We start from the raw sequence: 18,335 nt of genomic DNA on the forward strand, positions 1-18,335 counted from the left end.
GAGCGAAAATTGGAGGAGCAAATTTGTAAGGAGATAGCAGATATTTGTAGTAAGCACAAGGCTGTGATTGTGGGAGATTTTAATTTTCCACACATAGACTGGGAAGCCCGTACTGTAAAAGGGCTGGATGGTTTGGAGTTTGTAAAATGTGTGCAGGATGGTTTTTTGCAGCAATACATAGAGGTACCAACTAGAGAAGGGACAGTGTTGGATCTCCAGTTAGGGAATGAGATAGGGCAAGTGACGGAGGTATGTGTTGGGGAGCACTTCGGGTCCAGTGATCACAATACTATTAGTTTCAATATAATTATGGAGAAGGATAGGACTGGACACAGGGTTGAGATTTTTGATTGGAGAAAGGCTAACTTTGAGGAAATGTGAAAGGATTTAGGAGGAGTGGATTGGGGCAATTTGTTTTATGGGAAGGATATAATAGAGAAATGGAGGTCATTTAAAGCTGAAATTTTGAGGGTACAGAATCTTTATGTTCCTGTTAGGTTGAAAGGAAAGGTTAAAAGTTTGAGAAAGCCATGGTTTTCAAGGGATATAGGAAACTTGGTTCGGAAAAAGAGAGATATCTACAATAAATATAGGCAGCATGGAGTAAATGAGGTGCTCGAGGAATATAAAGAATGTAAAAAGCATCTTAAGAAAGAAATTAGAAAAGCTAAAAGAAGATACGAGGTTGCTTTGGCAAGTAAGGTGAAAATAAATCCAAAGAGTTTCTACAGATATATTAATAGCAAAAGGATAGTGAGGGATAAAATTGGTCCCTTAGAGAATCAGAGTGGACAGCTATGTGTGGAGCTAAAAGAGATGGGGGAGATTTTGAACAATTTCTTTTCTTCGGTATTCACTAAGGAGAAGGATATTGAATTGTGTAAGGTAAAGGAAACTGGGAAGTTATGGAAACCATTATGATTAAAGAGGAGGAAGTACTGGCGCTTTTAAGGAATATAAAAATGGATAAGTCTCCGGTCCTGACAGGATATTCCCTCGGATCTTGAGGGAAGTTAATGTGGGAATAGCAGGGGCTCTGACAGAAATATTTCAAATGTCATTAGAAACGGAGATGGTACCGGAGGATTGGCGTATTGCTCATGTTGTTCCATTGCTTAAAAAGGGTTCTAAGAGTAAACCTCGCAATTATCAGCCTGTGAGTTTGACGTCAGTGGTAGTAAATTGATGGAAAGTATTCTTAGGATGGTATATATAATTATCTGGATAGACAGGGTCTGATTAGGAACAGTCAATATGGATTTGTGCGTGGAAGGTCATGTTTGACAAGACTTATTGAATTTTTTGAAGAGGTTACTAGAAAAGTTGACAAGGGTAGAGCGATGGTTGTCTATATGGATTTCAGTAAGTCCTTTGACAAGGTTCCACACGGAACGTTAGTTAGGAAGGTTCAATCGTTAGGTATTAATATTGAAGTAGTTTAAATGGATTCAGCAGTGGCTGGATGGGAGACACCAGAGAGTAGTGGTGGATAACTGTGTGTCAGATTGGAGGACGGTGTGTAGTGGTGTGCCTCAGGGATCTGTACTGGGTCCAATGTTGTTTGTCATATACATTAATGATCTGGATGATGGGGTTGTAAATTGGATGAGTAAGTATGCAGATGATACTAAGACAGGTGGAGTTGTGGATAATGAAGTAGGTTTTCAAAGCTTGCAGAGAGATTTTGGCCAGTTAGAGGAGTGGGCTGAAAGATGGCAGATGGAGTTTAATGCTGATAAATGTGAGGTGCTGCATTTTGGTAGGACTAATCAAAATAGGACATACATGGTAAATGGTAGGGCATTGAAGAATGCAGTAGAACAGAGGGATCTAGGAATAATGGTGCATAGTTCTCTGAAGGTGGAATCTCATGTGGATAGGGTGGTGAAGAAAGCTTTTGGTATGCTGGCCTTTATTAATCAGAGCATTGAGTATAGGAGTTGGGATGTAATGTTGGAATTCTACAAGGCATTGGTGAGGCCATATTTGGAATATTGTGTACAGTTCTGGTCACCGAATTATAGGAAAGATGTCAACAAAATAGAGAGGGTACAGAGAAGATTTACTAGAATGTTACCTGCGTTTCATCACCTAAGTTACAGAGAAAGGTTGAACAAGTTGGGTCTTTATTCTTTGGAGCGTAGAATGTTGAGGGGGGAGGGGACTTGATAGAGGTGTTTAAAATTATGAGGGGGATAGATAGAGTTGACATGGATAGGCTTTTTCCATTGAAGGTAGTGGAGATTCAAACAGGAGGACATGAGTTGAGAGTTAAAGGGCAAAAGTTTAGGGGTAACATGAGGGGAAACTTCTTTACTCAGAGAGTGGTAGCTGTGTGGAACGAGCTTCCAGCAGAAGTGGTTGAGGCAGGTTCGATGTTGTCATTTAAAGTTAAATTGGACAGATATATGGACAGGAAAGGAATGGAGGGTTATGGGCTGAGTGCAGGTCGGTGCGACTAGGTGAGTGTAAGCTTTCAGCATGGACTAGAAGGGCCGAGATGGCCTGTTTCCGTGCTGTAATTGTTATATGGTTATATGGTTACATGGAGATTGGAAAAATAGAGGGCTATGGGTAACCCTAAGTAATTTCTAAGGTAAGGACATGTTCTGCACAGCTTTGTTGGCTGAAGGGCCTGAATTGTGCTGTACATTTTCTATGTTTCTATGTCTCTATAATTTCTGTTCTTCTACCTCCCTTCCTTCTTAAACAGTGGAAGGAAATTTGCAATTTTGAGTCCTCTGGAGCCATCCCAGAATCTATTTTAACTTCATCAGTCCACAGGACTTGTTTCCAAAATGCATCAGGCTTGTTTAGATATTCCTTTGAACCTTTTGAATAGAAATTTTTGGCCACAATGAGCAAAGGTATGTTTGGAGAAAAAAGGGTGCAGAATTTCATGAAAAGATCACCTCTCCAACTGTTAAGCACAGGGGGTGGATCAATCATGCTTTGGGCTTGTGTTGCAGCCAGTGGCACGGGGAACATTTCACTGGTAGAGGGAAGAATGAATTCAATTAAATACCAGCAAATTCTGGAAGCAAACATCACACCGTCTGTAAAAAAGCCAAAGATGAAAAGAGGATGGCTTCTACAACAGGATAATGATCCTAAACACACCTCAAAATCCACAATAGACTATCTCAAGAGGTGCAAGCTGAAGGATTTGCCATGGTTCTCACAGTCCCCCGACTTCAACATAATTGAGAATCTGTGGATAGACCTGAAAAGAGCAGTGCATGCAAGACGGCCCAAGAATCTCACAGAACTAGAAGCCTTATGCAAGGAAGAATGGGTAAAAATCCCCCAAACAAGAATTGAAAGACCCTTAGCTGGCCACAGAAAGCATTTACAAGCCGTGATACTTGCCAAAGGGGGTGTTACTAAGTATTGCCATGCAGGGTGCCCAAAATTTGCTTCAGACCCTTTTCCGTTTTTGTTATTTTGAAACTGTAAAAGATGGAAATAAAAAAGTTTTCTTGCTTAAGATATTAAAGAAATGTGTTATCTTTAACTTTATGCTTTTTGGAAATCAGTTCATCTTTTACTTAGCTATTCACAGTAACAGAAATTTTGACCAGGGTGCCCAAACGTACGTGTGTGTGTACGCGTGCATGGTGCCCAAGACTTTTTAACAGTACTGTAGTAATTTTATGTATTGCACTGTACTGCTGTCACAAAAAAAACAGATGTCATGACATATGTGAGTGATGATAAACCTGATTCTGATCTGGGTCTCTATCGTGGACTGAGAATGGGAAGGGGGCAGGGAGAGGGGAATCATGGAAAAGGGGAAGGGAGAGGGGAGGGAGCGGGAAGCACCAGAGAGACATTCTGTAATGATCAATAAACCAATTGTTTGGAATCAAATGACCTTGTCTGATGTCTCGGGGCTGGGTGTGTCTGTACCCACCCCTGACACTCCTTCTCTGCCACCTGTCCCACACCCCTCCCACGGCGCTCCACCCTCACCATTCCCAACATCCTTTGCTCCCATCAGATTTACAAACTCGCACAGTACTGTATTTATCAATGTGGAGTGGAGAACAAAAGTCTGAGATACATACATGTATCTCAGACTTCTGCACAGTTCTCTACTGGTTATGGTTAGCGAGTTGTGGGCATTCTATGTTGGTGCCGGTCAGATGGCAATACCAGCCCAGCACAATTCCCACTCATTTGACGCAAACAATGCATTTCACAGTCTGCTTTGATGTACGTGCGACAAAGAAAGCCAATCTTTAGCCCTTGCTCTCTTCACTGCAGTTTTGCAACAGTACGATCACTTTTGACCACAATGGAAAGACAGTTCAATTTTCGTTTAACCACCTATGAATACAAATGAAACAGTGTTCCTCCACGGTCAAGGTACAAAACAGAGCACCAACAATCACACACAGCACAAAGCACACATATGGTAGCAGCAAACATACAATCAGACAAAAAAATATAATATAGTCCAAATCATTGAGGGTCACATCCTGTAAATGGTGCATGGGCATTATTGGCAAGAACAAGTGGATATCAGAAGTCTTCAGACAAATGTGTGCAATCCAGCCTGTCATTCCACCATTCAAACGCTGGTGAGGGGCCGGTACCCAATCCAGCATGGACACCACGCCACACTGCCTCTGGCATCTACCCACCTGGACTGCAGCAGCAGGGAAGCCCGCAGCTTGAGGCCTAATCCTTGATACAACTGAGGTCACTCAAGAGAAACGTCCGACTTGTTTTAATTTTGTTGCACTTGTATTCTTTCGCTAAGAATTGTATATAATTTATGCTTTTGTTGGTGAATTCTGCTCACCTGTGCCAAGTACCAAGATTCACAATCCATCTGTGCATACATAAAAAAGGCTCCAAATATAAACCAGGAAATGATAGGCTGGTGAGCCTGACATCAGTTGTAGGAGGGTATTCTCTGGGACCAGATATACAAGTATGTAGATAGACTGATTAAGGATATGGCATGGCTTAGTGTGTGGTAATCACGTCTAACCAATCTTATAGAGTTAGTTACCAGGAAAGTGATGTTGTCAACATGGACTTTAGCAAGTCATTTGACAAGTTCCTGTATGGGAGGCTGGTCAGGAAGGTTCAATCGTTCAGCATTCAGGATGAGGTAGTAAAGTGGACTAGATATTGGCTTTGTGGGAGAAGGCAGAGAGTGGTGGTGGATGGTGACTAGTGGTGTGCCACAGGGATCAGTGCTGGGTCCATTGTTGTTTGTCATCTATATCAATGATCTGGATGAAAATGTGGTTAACTGGATCAGCAAATTTGCAGATGACACCTAAGACTGGGGGTGTAGTGGACAGAGAGGAAGGCTATCATGGCTTGCAGAGGGATCTGATCCAGCTGGAAAAATGGGCTGGAAATTGGCCGATGGAATTTAATGCAGACAAGTGCGAGGTGTTGCACTTCAGTAGGACCAACCAGGGTCGGTCTTACACAGTGAACAGTCGGGCACTGAGGAGTGTGGTAGAACAAAGGGGTCTGGGAATACAGGTCCATAATTCATTGAAAGTGGCATCACAGGTAGATTAGGTCGTAAAGAAAGCTTTCGGCACATTGATTTATGAAGGCCAAAGTATTGAGTACAGGAGATGGGATCCTATGTTGAAATTGTATAAGACGTTGGTGAGGCCTAATTTTGAGTATTGTGTGCAGTTTCGGTCGCCTACCTACAGGAAAGGTGTAAATAAGGAAAAAGTGTACAGAAAATTTACAAGGGTGTTGTCAGGTCTGGAGGACCTGAATTATAAGGATAGATTGAATAGGTTAGGTCTGTATTCTTCAGAATGCAGAAGATTGAGAAGAGGTTTGATAGAGGCATACAAAATTCTGAGGGATATGGATAGAGTAAATGCAAGCAGGCTTTTTCCACTGAGGTTGGGTGAGACTACGATCAAAGGTCATGGGTTAAGGGTGAAAGGTGAGAGGTTTAAAGGGAACATGAGGGGAAACTTCTTCACTCAGAGGGTCGTGTGAGTGTGGAACAAGCTGCCAGCACAAGTGGTGCATGCGAACTCGATTTCAGTGTTTAAGAGAAGTTTGGACAAGTGCAAGGGTAGTAGGGATATCAGTTCTGTGGTTCCGGTGCAGGTCAATGGGAGTAGGCATTTTAAATGGTTCAGCATGGTGTCTGTCCTGTACTTCTCAAAGACTCCATCTTAGTCGCAGTGCAATCCCTCGAGTCGAGTACCACGCTCTCTGAGGGGGCTGTCTGTGGGGTCCTCAGGTGGCACGTTTTGTACTTGAGTATGTGACAATTGACTCAGCCCAGGCCAACTGTCCTCACACCACGCGAGCATCTGGCGGAGCACGTCTCTGTCGCATAGACCTTCTCTCCCAAGAGTTTTCTGGAGTGAAGTTCCCCCAACTCATTGTCCCAACAGGAAAGTCGTGTAAGAGCGCCGTGCTGGGCGTGGCACAGCGGTTAGTGTGCTGTTATTACAGCTCGGGCCCTTCCAGAGATCTGAGTTCAATTCTGGTCCTCTGATCAGGTTAGAGTTAAATAGGCAGGTTACTGGGTGGCGCAGGGCAGGAAGGGCCTGTTCTGTGGAGTTTCTTTAAATAAATCTGACCCACTGTTCGTCTAGCGCCAGGCAAAGCGAGCAATTTCAATAAAAAGCTCAAGATCAAAATCAAAAATCCTTCAGTGAGACCATTTCGGCCCCTCGGACTGCTAAATGTGCAGTAAATTCCCAACAGCCCCGATGTTACCTCCATATCCACAGTCCAGCAGAAAGCCCATTTGAGGCGCGAGGGACAGAGGTGAGGTGACTACAGTCTTCCCCCTGGGTTAGGGAATGAAGATCTAGCAGGCATCATTTCAAGGTGAGAGGGGAGAGATTTAACAGGAAACTGAGGGGTAACTCTGTCACCCAGTGGGTGGCCTACCTATTTCATTTATTTAAAGATACAGAGCTACACAGGCTCTTCTGCCCCTTTGAGCTGCACCCCCGACAACCCACGGTTAAGCCTGACCTAATCACGGGACAAACTGCAATGGCCGATTAATCTACTCGATCCGTCTCTGGACTGCGGGAGGGAGATAGACTGGCAAATGACACTTCAAGGATTGACGGTGGATATGCAATGGCAGGCATTTAAAGGTTGCATGGATGAACTACAACAATTGTTCATCCCAGTTTGGCAAAAGAATAAATCAAGGAAGGTAGTGCACCCGTGGCTGACAAGAGAAATTAGGGATAGTATCAATTCCAAAGAAGTAGCATACAAATTAGCCAGAGAAAGTGGCTCACCTGAGGACTGGGAGAAATTCAGAGTTCAGCAGAGGAGGACAAAGGGCTTAATTAGGAAGGGGAAAAAAGATTATGAGAGAAAACTGGCAGAGAACATAAAAACGGACTGTAAAAGCTTTTATAGATATGTAAAAAGGAAAAGACTGATAAAGACAAATGTAGGTCCCCTGCAAACAGAAACAGGTGAATTGATTATGGGGAGCAAGGACATGGCAGACCAATTGAATAATTACTTTGGTTCTGTCTTCACTAAGGAGGACATAAATAATCTTCCAGAAATAGTAAGGGACAGAGGGTCCAGTGAGATGGAGGAACTGAGCGAAATACATGTTAGTAGGGAAGTGGTGTTAGGTAAATTGAAGGGATTGAAGGCAGATAAATCCCCAGGGCCAGATGGTCTGCATCCCAGAGTGCTTAAGGAAGTGGCCCAAGAAATAGTGGATGCATTAGTGATAATTTTTCAAAACTCGTTAGATTCTGGACTAGTTCCTGAGGATTGGAGGGTGGCTAATGTAACCCCACTTTTTAAAAAAGGAGGGAGAGAGAAACCGGGGAATTATAGGCCGGTTAGCCTAACGTCGGTGGTGGGGAAACTGCTGGAGTCAGTTATCAAGGATGTGATAACAGCACATTTGGAAAGCGGTGAAATGATCGGACAAAGTCAGCATGGATTTGTGAAAGGAAAATCATGTCTGACGAATCTCATAGAATTTTTTGAGGATGTAACTAGTAGAGTGGATAGGGGAGAACCAGTGGATGTGGTATATTTGGATTTTCAAAAGGCTTTTGACAAGGTCCCACATAGGAGATTAGTGTGCAAACTTAAAGCACACGGTATTGGGGGTAAGGTATTGGTGTGGGTGGAGAATTGGTTAGCAGACAGGAAGCAAAGAGTGGGAATAAACGGGACCTTTTCAGAATGGCAGGCGGTGACTAGTGGGGTACCGCAAGGCTCAGTGCTGGGACCCCAGTTGTTTACAATATATATTAATGACTTGGATGAGGGAATTAAATGCAGCATCTCCAAGTTTGCGGATGACACGAAGCTGGGTGGCAGTGTTAGCAGTGAGGAGGATGCTAAGAGGATGCAGGGTGACTTGGATAGGTTGGGTGAGTGGGCAAACTCATGGCAGATGCAATTTAATGTGGATAAATGTGAAGTTATCCACTTTGGTGGCAAAAATAGGAAAACAGATTATTATCTGAATGGTGGCCGATTAGGAAAAGGGGAGGTGCAACGAGACCTGGGTGTCATTATACACCAGTCATTGAAAGTGGGCATGCAGGTACAGCAGGCGGTGAAAAAGGCGAACGGTATGCTGGCATTTATAGCGAGAGGATTCGAGTACAGGAGCAGGGAGGTACTACTGCAGTTGTACAAGGCCTTGGTGAGACCACACCTGGAGTATTGTGTGCAGTTTTGGTCCCCTAATCTGAGGAAAGACATCTTTGCCATAGAGGGAGTACAAAGAAGGTTCACCAGATTGATTCCTGGGATGGCAGGTCTTTCATATGAAGAAAGACTGGATGAACTGGGCTTGTACTCGTTGGAATTTAGAAGATTGAGGGGGGATCTGATTGAAACGTATAAGATCCTAAAGGGATTGGACAGGCTAGATGCAGGAAGATTGTTCCCGATGTTGGGGAGGTCTAGAACGAGGGGTCACAGTTTGAGGATAGAGGGGAAGCCTTTTAGGACCGAGGTTAGGAAAAACTTCTTCACACAGAGAGTGGTGAATCTGTGGAATTCTCTGCCACAGCAAACTGTTGAGGCCAGTTCATTAGCTATGTTTAAAAGGAAGTTAGATATGGCCCTTGTGGCTTCAGGGGTCAGGGGGTATGGAGGGAAGGCTGGGTTCTGAGTTGGATGATCAGCCATGATCATAATAAATGGCGGTGCAGGCTCGAAGGGCCGAATGGCCTACTCCTGCACCTATTTTCTATGTTTCTATGAAACCGGAGCACCCAGAGAAATCCCACACATTCTACGGGGAGACCGTACAGGGTCTCCTGACAGAGGATGCTGGAATTGAACTCTGAACTCCAGATTTCCCGAGCTGTAATAGCAACGCGCTTTCCGCTATGCTGCTGTGTGAAACGAGCTGCCAGAGGAAGTGGTTGGGGCAGGTATATTAAGTATATTTAAAAGGTGCCTCCTATTGGGCAGCAGAATTTTAAAAAATATAGAACTGGGGTTAACAATTGCTTCCACCCTGGTGTTATTGCATGACTCTCTGGTACAATCAGTAGGCTCTTGGCCTCCCAATCTACCTCATTACTGCCTCGTTCCTTATTGTGTGTCTGCCCTGCACTTTCTCTGCAACTGTGACACTCAATTCTGCTCCATTTTCGATCTTCCCTCTGTAACACCTCCATTCACTGGTGCAATTAAACAATCGATATGTGGTCAAGCAAAACCACTCATACAGCTCAGCAAAGGGGTGAGAGGTGACTTGACAGAGGTGCACAAGGTGCTGAGGGACACAGAACAGCCAGAGACTCTTCCCCAGGGTGGAAACGGCTAATACAAGGGAGCATCAAGGCTGCGGAGGACGTCGAGGTTCACGGTGCATGCATTTCTGGATACTGGTTACTCGCGCTTTCGTGCTGCTTTTGGGCGGATTGCTTGGGGCGATCGATACAGTCTAGGGTGTTTCAGTGAAGAGAGGAGTCTATGGCCTGTTGTGAGCTAGTGGCGCAGTGCTGAACTGTACTCCCTGTTTGATGCTCAATATTCGATGTGCAGTCTGCTCAGTGTTTACCGTGTGCGCAAGCTCTTCTTTTTCTCGTGCGTTGGGAGTTTGAAGTTTTCTTGAACGGGTTCCAGGGCATTTCTTTATTTCGTGGCTCCCTGTGGGAGGATAGATCTCCAGGTTGTATTCCGAATGCATACTTCAATAGTAACTCTACTTGGAATTCGTAATCTGAAGGTGATTGGAGGAACGATTAGGCAAGGGATGTCAAAAATAAGTTCTTTTTAAAAAAATACACAGAGAGTGGTGGGTGTGTGGAATGTCCTGCCAGGGGTGGTGTAGAGACAGATACATTAGGGACATTTAAGGTGATGGGAGGTAAGTGGTGGGTGTGTGGAACGTCCTGCCAGGGATGGTGTAGAGACAGATACATTAGGGACATTTAAGGTGATGGGAGGTAAGTGGTGGGTGTGTGGAACGTCCTGCCAGGGGTGGTGGTAGAGACGGATACATTAGGGATATTTAAGGTGATGGGAGGTAAGTGGTGGGTGTGTGGAACGTCCTGCCAGGGGTGGTGTAGAGACGGATACATTAGGCTGCCACTGATAGTGTGAACTCAACACTGCTTTACCATTCATCAAGCACGGAAATATGCCATTCAGCCCAACTGATCCATGCTGATCGAGATTCTGGTCCAAGCCTGTCCAACTTGCCTGAGTTTTTAACCTATTTATTGAGATACAGAACAGAATAGGTCTGCCCGCCCTTCGAGCGGCACCACTGGACAACCCCTAATTTAACGGGGCCTGAGCGTAGTCCATCCAAGTTTACTGATGACATTATATTGAGTGGAAAAGCAAATTGTGCAGAAGATACGGAGAGTCTGCAGAGAGATATAGATAGACTAAGTGAGTGGGCAAGGGTCTGGCAGATGGAGTACAATGTTGGTAAATGTGAGGTCACCCACTTTGGAAGGAAAAATGGAAGAACAGAATATTAGTTAAGTGGTAAAAGATTGCAGCATGCAGAGGGACTTGGGAGTGTTTGTGCATGAATCGCGAAAGGTTGGTTTGCAGGTGCAGCAGGCTATCAAGAAGGTAAATGGAACGTTGGCCTTCATTGCTAGAGGGATTGAACTTAAGAACAGGGAGGTTGTGCTGCAACTGTACAGGGCACTGGTGAGACCACACCTGGAGTACTGCGTGCAGTTCTGGTCTCCTGACTTGAGAAGGGATATACTGGCTTCGGAAGCAGTGCAGAGGAAGTTCATCAGGTTGATTCCAGAGATGAGGGGTTAGACTTTGGGGAGAGATTGAGTCGCCTGGGACTGTACTCACTGGAATTCAGAAGAATGAGAGGAGGTCTTAAAGAAGCATATAGAATTATGAAAGGGATAAGATACAGGCAGGAAAGTTGCAGATGAGACTAGAACAAGGGGACGTAGACTCAAGATTCAGGATGGAGATGAGGAGGAACTGCTTTTCCCAGAGGGTGGTGAACCTGTGGAAATCTCTGCTCAATGAAGCAGTGGAAGCTACCTCAGTAAATATATTTAAGACAAGGCTGGATAGATTTTTGCATTGTAGAGGAATTACGGGTTATGGGAAAAAGGCAGGCAGGTGGAGATGAGTCCATGGTCAGATCAGCCATGATCTTATTGAATGGCGGAGCAGGCTCGACAGGGCAGATGGCCGACTCCTGCTCCTATTTCTCATGTTCTTAACTCTAACCTAATCACTGGACAATTTACAAAGACCAATTTTACCACTGTGGGAGTGTACACTGCGGGAGGAAGCCATGCAGTCATGGAAAGCCCACCATCGCCCATGTCCTAACGACACGGCACAGGATGATGAAGGCGGTGCAAGGGAAATTTAACCTGGGATAAGTTGTGAAAGCAAGGGCTTCATGAGGAATGGAAAAGGGCTAGGAGATGACACTGTGGCAGGATTTTTACCAGCGTGGAGGAACGGAGGGATTTACAAACGCCCAGTTAACCTACCCAGCATGTACAGTATTTTACTGTGGGAGGAAACTGCAAACCCCACAGGAATTCCACAAATTCCATGGGGAGGACATACAGACTCCTTAGAGATGATGCCGGAATTGAACACTGAACTCTGCGCTAACTGCTCTGCTGACATGCCCGCAGACCCCTCAAAGTTGCCGCACACGGTGATAGGCTGGTTAGGAAGTGTTTGGTGTAGAAACACAGAAAACCTACAGCACAATACAGGCCCTTCGGCCCACAAACCTGTGCCGAACACGTCCCTACCTTAGAACTACCTAGGCTTTACCCATAGCCCTCTATTTTTCTAAGCTCCATGTACCTATCCAGGAATCTCTTAAAAGACCCTACTGTTTCCGCCTCCACCACCGTTGCCAGCAGCCCATTCCATGCACTCACCACTCTCTGCATAAAAAACTTACTTCTGGGCCTGCTTCCAAGCACCTTAAAACTATGTTCTCTCCTGCCAGCCATTTCAACCCTGGGAAAAAGCCTCTGACTACCCACATGATCGATGCCTCTCATTATCTTGTACACCTCTATCAGGTCACCTCTCATCCTCTGTTGCTCCAAGGAGAAAAGCCCGAGTTCACTCAACCTATTCTCATAAGGCATGCTCCCCAATCCAGGCAGCATCCTTGTAAATCTCCTCTGCACCCTTTTTATGGTTTCCACGTCCTTCCTGTAGTGAGGTGACCAGAACTGAGTACAGTACTCCAAGTGGGGTCTGACCAGGGTCCTATATAGCTGTAACTTTACCTCTCGGCTCCTAAATGCAATTCCACGACTGATGAAGACCGATGCACCGTATGCCTTCTTAACCACAGAGTCAACCTGCATAGCAGCTTTAAGTGTCCTATGGACTCAGACCCCAAGATTCCTCTGATCCTCCACACTGCCAAGGGTCTTACCATTAATACTATATTCTGCCATCATATTTGACCTACCAAAATGAACCACCTCACATTTATCTGGGTTGAACTCCATCTGCCATTTCTCAGCCCAGTTTTGCATCCTATCGATGTCCTGCTGTAACCTCTGACAGCCCTCCACACTATCCACAACACCCCCAACCTTTGTGTCATCAGAAAATTTACTAACCCATCCCTCCACTTCCTCATCCAGGTCATTTATAAAAATCACAAAGAGTAAGGGTCCCAGAACAGATCCCTGAGGCACACCACTGGTCACTGACCTCCATGCAGAATATGATCCGTCTACAACCACTCTTTGCCTTCTGTGGGCAAGCCAGTCCTGGATCCACAAAGCAATGTCCCCTTGGACCCCATGCTTCCTTACTTTCTCAATAAGCCTTGCATGAGGTACCTTATCAAATGCCTTGCAGAAATCCATATACACTACATCTATGCTCTTCCTTCATCAATGTGTTTAGTCACATCTTCAAAAAATTCAATCAGGCTCATAAGGCATGACCTGCCCTTGACAAAGCCATGCTGACTATTCCTAATCATATTATACCTCTCCAAATGTTCATAAATCCTGCCTCTCAGGATCTTCTCCATCAACTTACGAACCACTGAAGTAAGACTCACTGGTCTATAATTTCCTGGGCTATCCCTACACCCTTTCTTGAATAAGGGAACAACATCAGCAACACTCCAATCTCACGGAACTTCTCCCGTCCTCATTGATGATGCAAAGATCATCGCCAGAGGCTCAGCAATCTCCTCCCTTGCCTCCCCACAGTAGCCTGGGGTACATCCCATCCAGTCCGGTGACTTATCCAACTTGATGCTTTCCAAAAGCTCCAGTACATCCTCTTCCTTAATATCTACATGCTCAAGCTTTTCAGTCCACTGCAAGTCATCCCTACAATCGCCAAGATCCTTTTCCATAGTGAATACTGAAGTATTCATTAAGTACCTCTGCTATTTCCTCTGGTTCCATACACACTTTTACACTGTCACACTTGATTGGTCCTATTCTCTCATGTCTTATCCTCTTGTTCTTCACATACTTGTAGAATGCCTTGGGGTTTTCCTTAATCCTGTACGCCAAGGCCTTCTCATGGCCCCTTCTGGCTCTCCTAATTTCATTCTTAAGCTCCTTCCTGCTAGCCTTATAATCTTCTAGATTCCTATCATTACCTAGTTTTTTGAATCTTTTGTAAGCTCTTCTTCTTGACTAGATTTACAACAGCCTTTGTACACCATGGTTCCTGTACCCTACCATCCTTTCCCTGTCTCATTGGAACATACCTATGCAGAACTCCACACAAATATCTCCTGAATATTTGCTACCTTTCCTCCGTATGTTTCCCTGTGAACATCTATTCCCAATTTATGCTTCCAAGTTCCTGCCTGATAGCCTCATATTTCCCCTTACTCCAATTAAACGTTTCCCTGACTTGTCTGTTCCTATCCCTCTCCAATGCTATGGTAAAGGAGATAGAATTGTGATCACTATTTCCAAAATGCTCTCCCACTGACAGATCCGATACCTGACTAGGTTCATTTCCCAATACCAGATCAAGTACAGCCTCTCCTCTTGTAGGTTTATCTACATCTGGTGTCAAGAAACCTTCCTGAACACACCTAACAAACTCCACCCCATCTAAACCCTTCACTCTAGGGAGATGCCAATCAGTATTTAGGAAATTAAAATCTTCCACCACAACAACCCTGTTATTACACCTTGCCAGAATCTGTCTCCCTATCTGCCCCTCCATGTCCCTGTTACTATTGGGTAGTCTATAAAAAACACCCAGTACAGATATTGACCCCTTCCTATTCCTAACTTCCACCCACAGAGACTTCGTAAACAACCCCTCCAGTGTGATGGCCTTCAATAGTCAGTGGGTTGAGTTTAAGAACCATGAGGTAATGTTGCAGCTCTATAAAATTCTGGTTAGATCACACTTGGAGTATTGTGTTCAGTTCTGGTTGCCTCATTATAGGAAGGGTGTGGAAGCTTTGGAGAGGGTGCAGAGGAGATTCACCAGGATGCTGCCTGGGTTAGAGAGGGTGCAGAGGAGATTTACCAGGATGGTGTCTGGATTAGAGAGGGTGCAGAGGAAATTCACCAGGATGCTGCCTGGATTAGAGAGGGTGCAGAGGAGATTCACCAGGATGCTGCCTGGATTAGAGAGGGTGCAAAGGAGATTCACCAGGATGGTGTCTGGATTAGAGAGGGTGCAGAGGAGATTCACCAGGATGCTGCCTGGATTAGAGAGGGTGCAAAGGAGATTCACCAGGATGGTGTCTGGATTAGAGAGGGTGCAGAGGAGATTCACCGGGATGCTGTCTGGATTAGAGAGGGTGCAGAGGAGATTCACCGGGATGGTGTCTGGATTAGAGAGGGTGCAGAGGAGATTTAAGCTTGGGCTTTTCTCTTTGGAGTGAAGGAGGATGAGAGGTGTCTTGATAGAGGCGTACAAGATGATAAGAGAGATAAATCATGTGGACAGTCAGAGATTTTTCCCCCCAGGTGGAAATGGCTAATATGAGAGAGTATAATTTTGAGGTGATTGGAGGAAAGTATGGGGGGTTGTCAGAGGTAGGGTTTTTTAAAAAAATACACACACACACACACACGGAATGGTGGGGGTACAGATCACACTGCCAGGGGTGGTGGTAAAGGCAGATACACGAGGGATTTTAGATTCTGGGCCTCAGGAAGGGGAAGTCGAGGGAACACACACCAGTCCTCACTGAGGGAATCAGAAGTGGGGAGAGTGAGCAATTTCACGTCACTGAGAATCTATCCTGGGCCCAACATACCGATGCAGCTGTAAAGGCGGCAAGACAGCGGCCATCTTTCATTGGGGGTTCGAAGAGATTTGGTTTGACACGCGCAAGTTTCTACAGACGTACCGTGGGGAGCATTCTGACTGGCTGCGTCACCGTCTGGTATGGAGGGGCGGACACTGCACAGGACCGAAATAAGCTGCAGAGAGTTGTAAACTCAGTCAGCTCCATCATGGGCACCGGCCTCCCCAACATCCAGGACGTCTTCAAGGAGCGATGCCTCAAAAAGGCAGCATCCGTCATTAAGGACCCCCACCACCCAGGACAGGCCCTCTTCTCATTGCTACCATCAGGGAGGAGGTACAGGAGCCTGAAGACACACACTCAACGATTCAGGAACAGCTCCTTCCCCTCTGCCATCAGATTTCTGAATGGACATTGAACCCATGAACACTACCTCACTAATTTTTCCTCTCTTTTTGCACTAATTTATGTTTTATACATTTTACCATAATTTATATATTTTTATGATTCTGTATTGCAATGTACTGCTGCCACAGAATAACAAATTTCACAACATATGCCGGTGATATCAAACGTTTTTCTGAAAATTTGAAATCTTCCCCTCACATCTTAAACCTCAGACTCCTGGACAGGCACACCATGAAAGGAGAACGGATGGCTATGTTGAAGGGAGGGGTTAGATTGGTCTTGGAGTAGGTTTTAAAGTCAGCACAATGTGATGGGCTGAAGGCCCTCTACTGTTCTGAGAGACGGGCAGAATTGACCCTTCGCTTCCAAAGCCCCGAATGACAAACACTGCAGGTCACCCACAGAGCGACACACACAGAGTGCTGGGGGAACTCGGCAGGTCAGGCAGCATCTATGGAGGGGAATAAACAGTTGACGTTTTGGGCCGAAACCCTTCATGAGGAGTGTCGCTTCCCAGTTTACTGGCTTTAAACACACCCCCCACCAAGAAAATAAACACTACATTCCTCCAGCAGATAACAGGATGCCCTCCGCCCCTCCCCTCCCCTCCCAGAGGTTCTTTCTGGAGCTTGAAGGAGACAGTGTGCGTGAGAGAGACAGACAGACAGATGGACAGTGGGGGGGGGGTAGGGGTAGTGAGAGCAATGGGCTGTGTGCAGGAGGCAGGGGAAGGGGTGGGTGGGCCAGGGACAGGGGAACAGGGAGGGGCGGGAGCTGGGGGGCAGAGGGAGCCAGGACAGTGGGGTGGGGCAGGGAGGGGCGAGGGGCAGGGACAGCCAGGGGACAGGGGGCTTAGGGAGACAGGGACAGGTAGGGGTGAGGGACAGGGGAGCAGGGAGGGGTGAGGGACGGGGAGTGGGCAGGCGCAGCCGGGAGACAGGGACAGGGAGGGCCGGGAGACAGGGGGCTTAGGGGAACAGGGAGCTTAGGGGGACAGGGGCGGGGGGGTGCAGAGGGCTTAGGGGGATAGGGGCGGGGGGGGCAGAGAGCTTAGGGGGATAGGGGCGGGGGGGGTCAGGGAGGGCCAGGGCGAGGGACGGGGAGACAGGGAGGGGTGGGAAGGCAGTGGAGGGGCGAGGCCAGGGAGGAGCGGGGGCAGGGGTGCAAGGCGAGGGAAGGGGAGACAGGGAGGAACGGGGTGAGGGCAGGGACAGGGAGGGGTGAGGCCAGGGAAGGCTAGCGTTACTGCAGTGCAGCCATCTAATCCCATGTCCACCCAACCAGCTCTCGCCACCCTTAAAACAGATGAAGACTGGGTTTCTGCCGGGAGTAGGGGCAATTTAAAGAGAGGGTGATGATTTAGCGAGATTTAGCGTGAGAAAGGCTCCGCGCCCCTCTGGACGCGAGCAATGAATTCGATAGGCGTGTCGCTGACAGGGCGGCTCTCGGATGCACTGGGAAAGGTGAGAGCCGTCCAATTCACCGCAAAAAAAAACCCCTCCCTGATTTTAATCGTTCGAGCCCAGCGAGGTGGGGAGCGGGAGGGCGCGTTGCCCTGGTCTCACGGCTCACCTCTTCTCTGCTCTCACGGGTGGGGCTGTCGTCCTCTGCCGCCGACAGGCTTTGCATCCTCGCTCTCAGCCCGCGAGGTAGGACCGGAGCAGCTCGGAATCGCCATGTGGGACGAGCCGAATGATCCGCCCTCCGCCCGGCTGTCCGCTGTCACCCGCGCACCCGGCTCCTCTTGCTCGGGCAAACACGGCGCTCACGCATGCTGCCAGGAGCCGGCGACATTCACCAAACACCGGCCAAAAATATAGGAATACACGGTGCGCCCTTCCAGATTTTACAAAGGGCGGGCAAAGTTTGCCATCACCTATTTGTGGGCATTGTCCGTGCGCCCTGGCAGCCTGTCCAACACCCGAGCTGACGTCACCCACCTTGGCTCTGGCAAGCGCCGCCTGCGAGATTTAAAGTGACAGTGACTGGGTATCGGTTCATGAGGGGGGCTGTCCTGTTCACAGCGTCTGAGGGAGGGAGGGGACAGAGGCGCGCACGACCATCGTTCTTGAAAGGCGTGGACCGGAAAGGTTGAGATGTGTGACAAATGGGTGAACTAGCTTAGTTAGTCAGTCCTGGTGAAGGGTCTCGGCCGGAAAGCCGACAGTTTACACTCTTCCAGAGATGCTGCCTGGCCTGCTGAGTTCCTCCAGCATTGTGTGTGCGT

At 46.9% G+C, this 18,335-nt stretch overlaps 1 protein-coding gene across 2 annotated transcripts in view; it reads right to left on the minus strand.

The window, feature by feature from the left end:
• Positions 1-18,018, minus strand: part of LOC134339789 (transmembrane protein 151B-like) — a 34,839-nt gene extending 16,821 nt beyond the window's left edge. For both annotated transcript variants that reach the window (XM_063036563.1, XM_063036562.1), the window contains exon 1: positions 17,681-18,018. In XM_063036563.1, coding sequence (XP_062892633.1) covers positions 17,681-17,737 — 57 coding nt within the window. In that variant the 5' untranslated portion in view covers positions 17,738-18,018. The remainder of the gene's footprint in view (positions 1-17,680) is intronic.
• Between the last annotated feature and the right edge of the window lie 317 nt (positions 18,019-18,335).

Source organism: Mobula hypostoma, chromosome 30 (assembly GCF_963921235.1).
Source record: "Mobula hypostoma chromosome 30, sMobHyp1.1, whole genome shotgun sequence".
NCBI lineage: Eukaryota > Metazoa > Chordata > Chondrichthyes > Myliobatiformes > Myliobatidae > Mobula > Mobula hypostoma.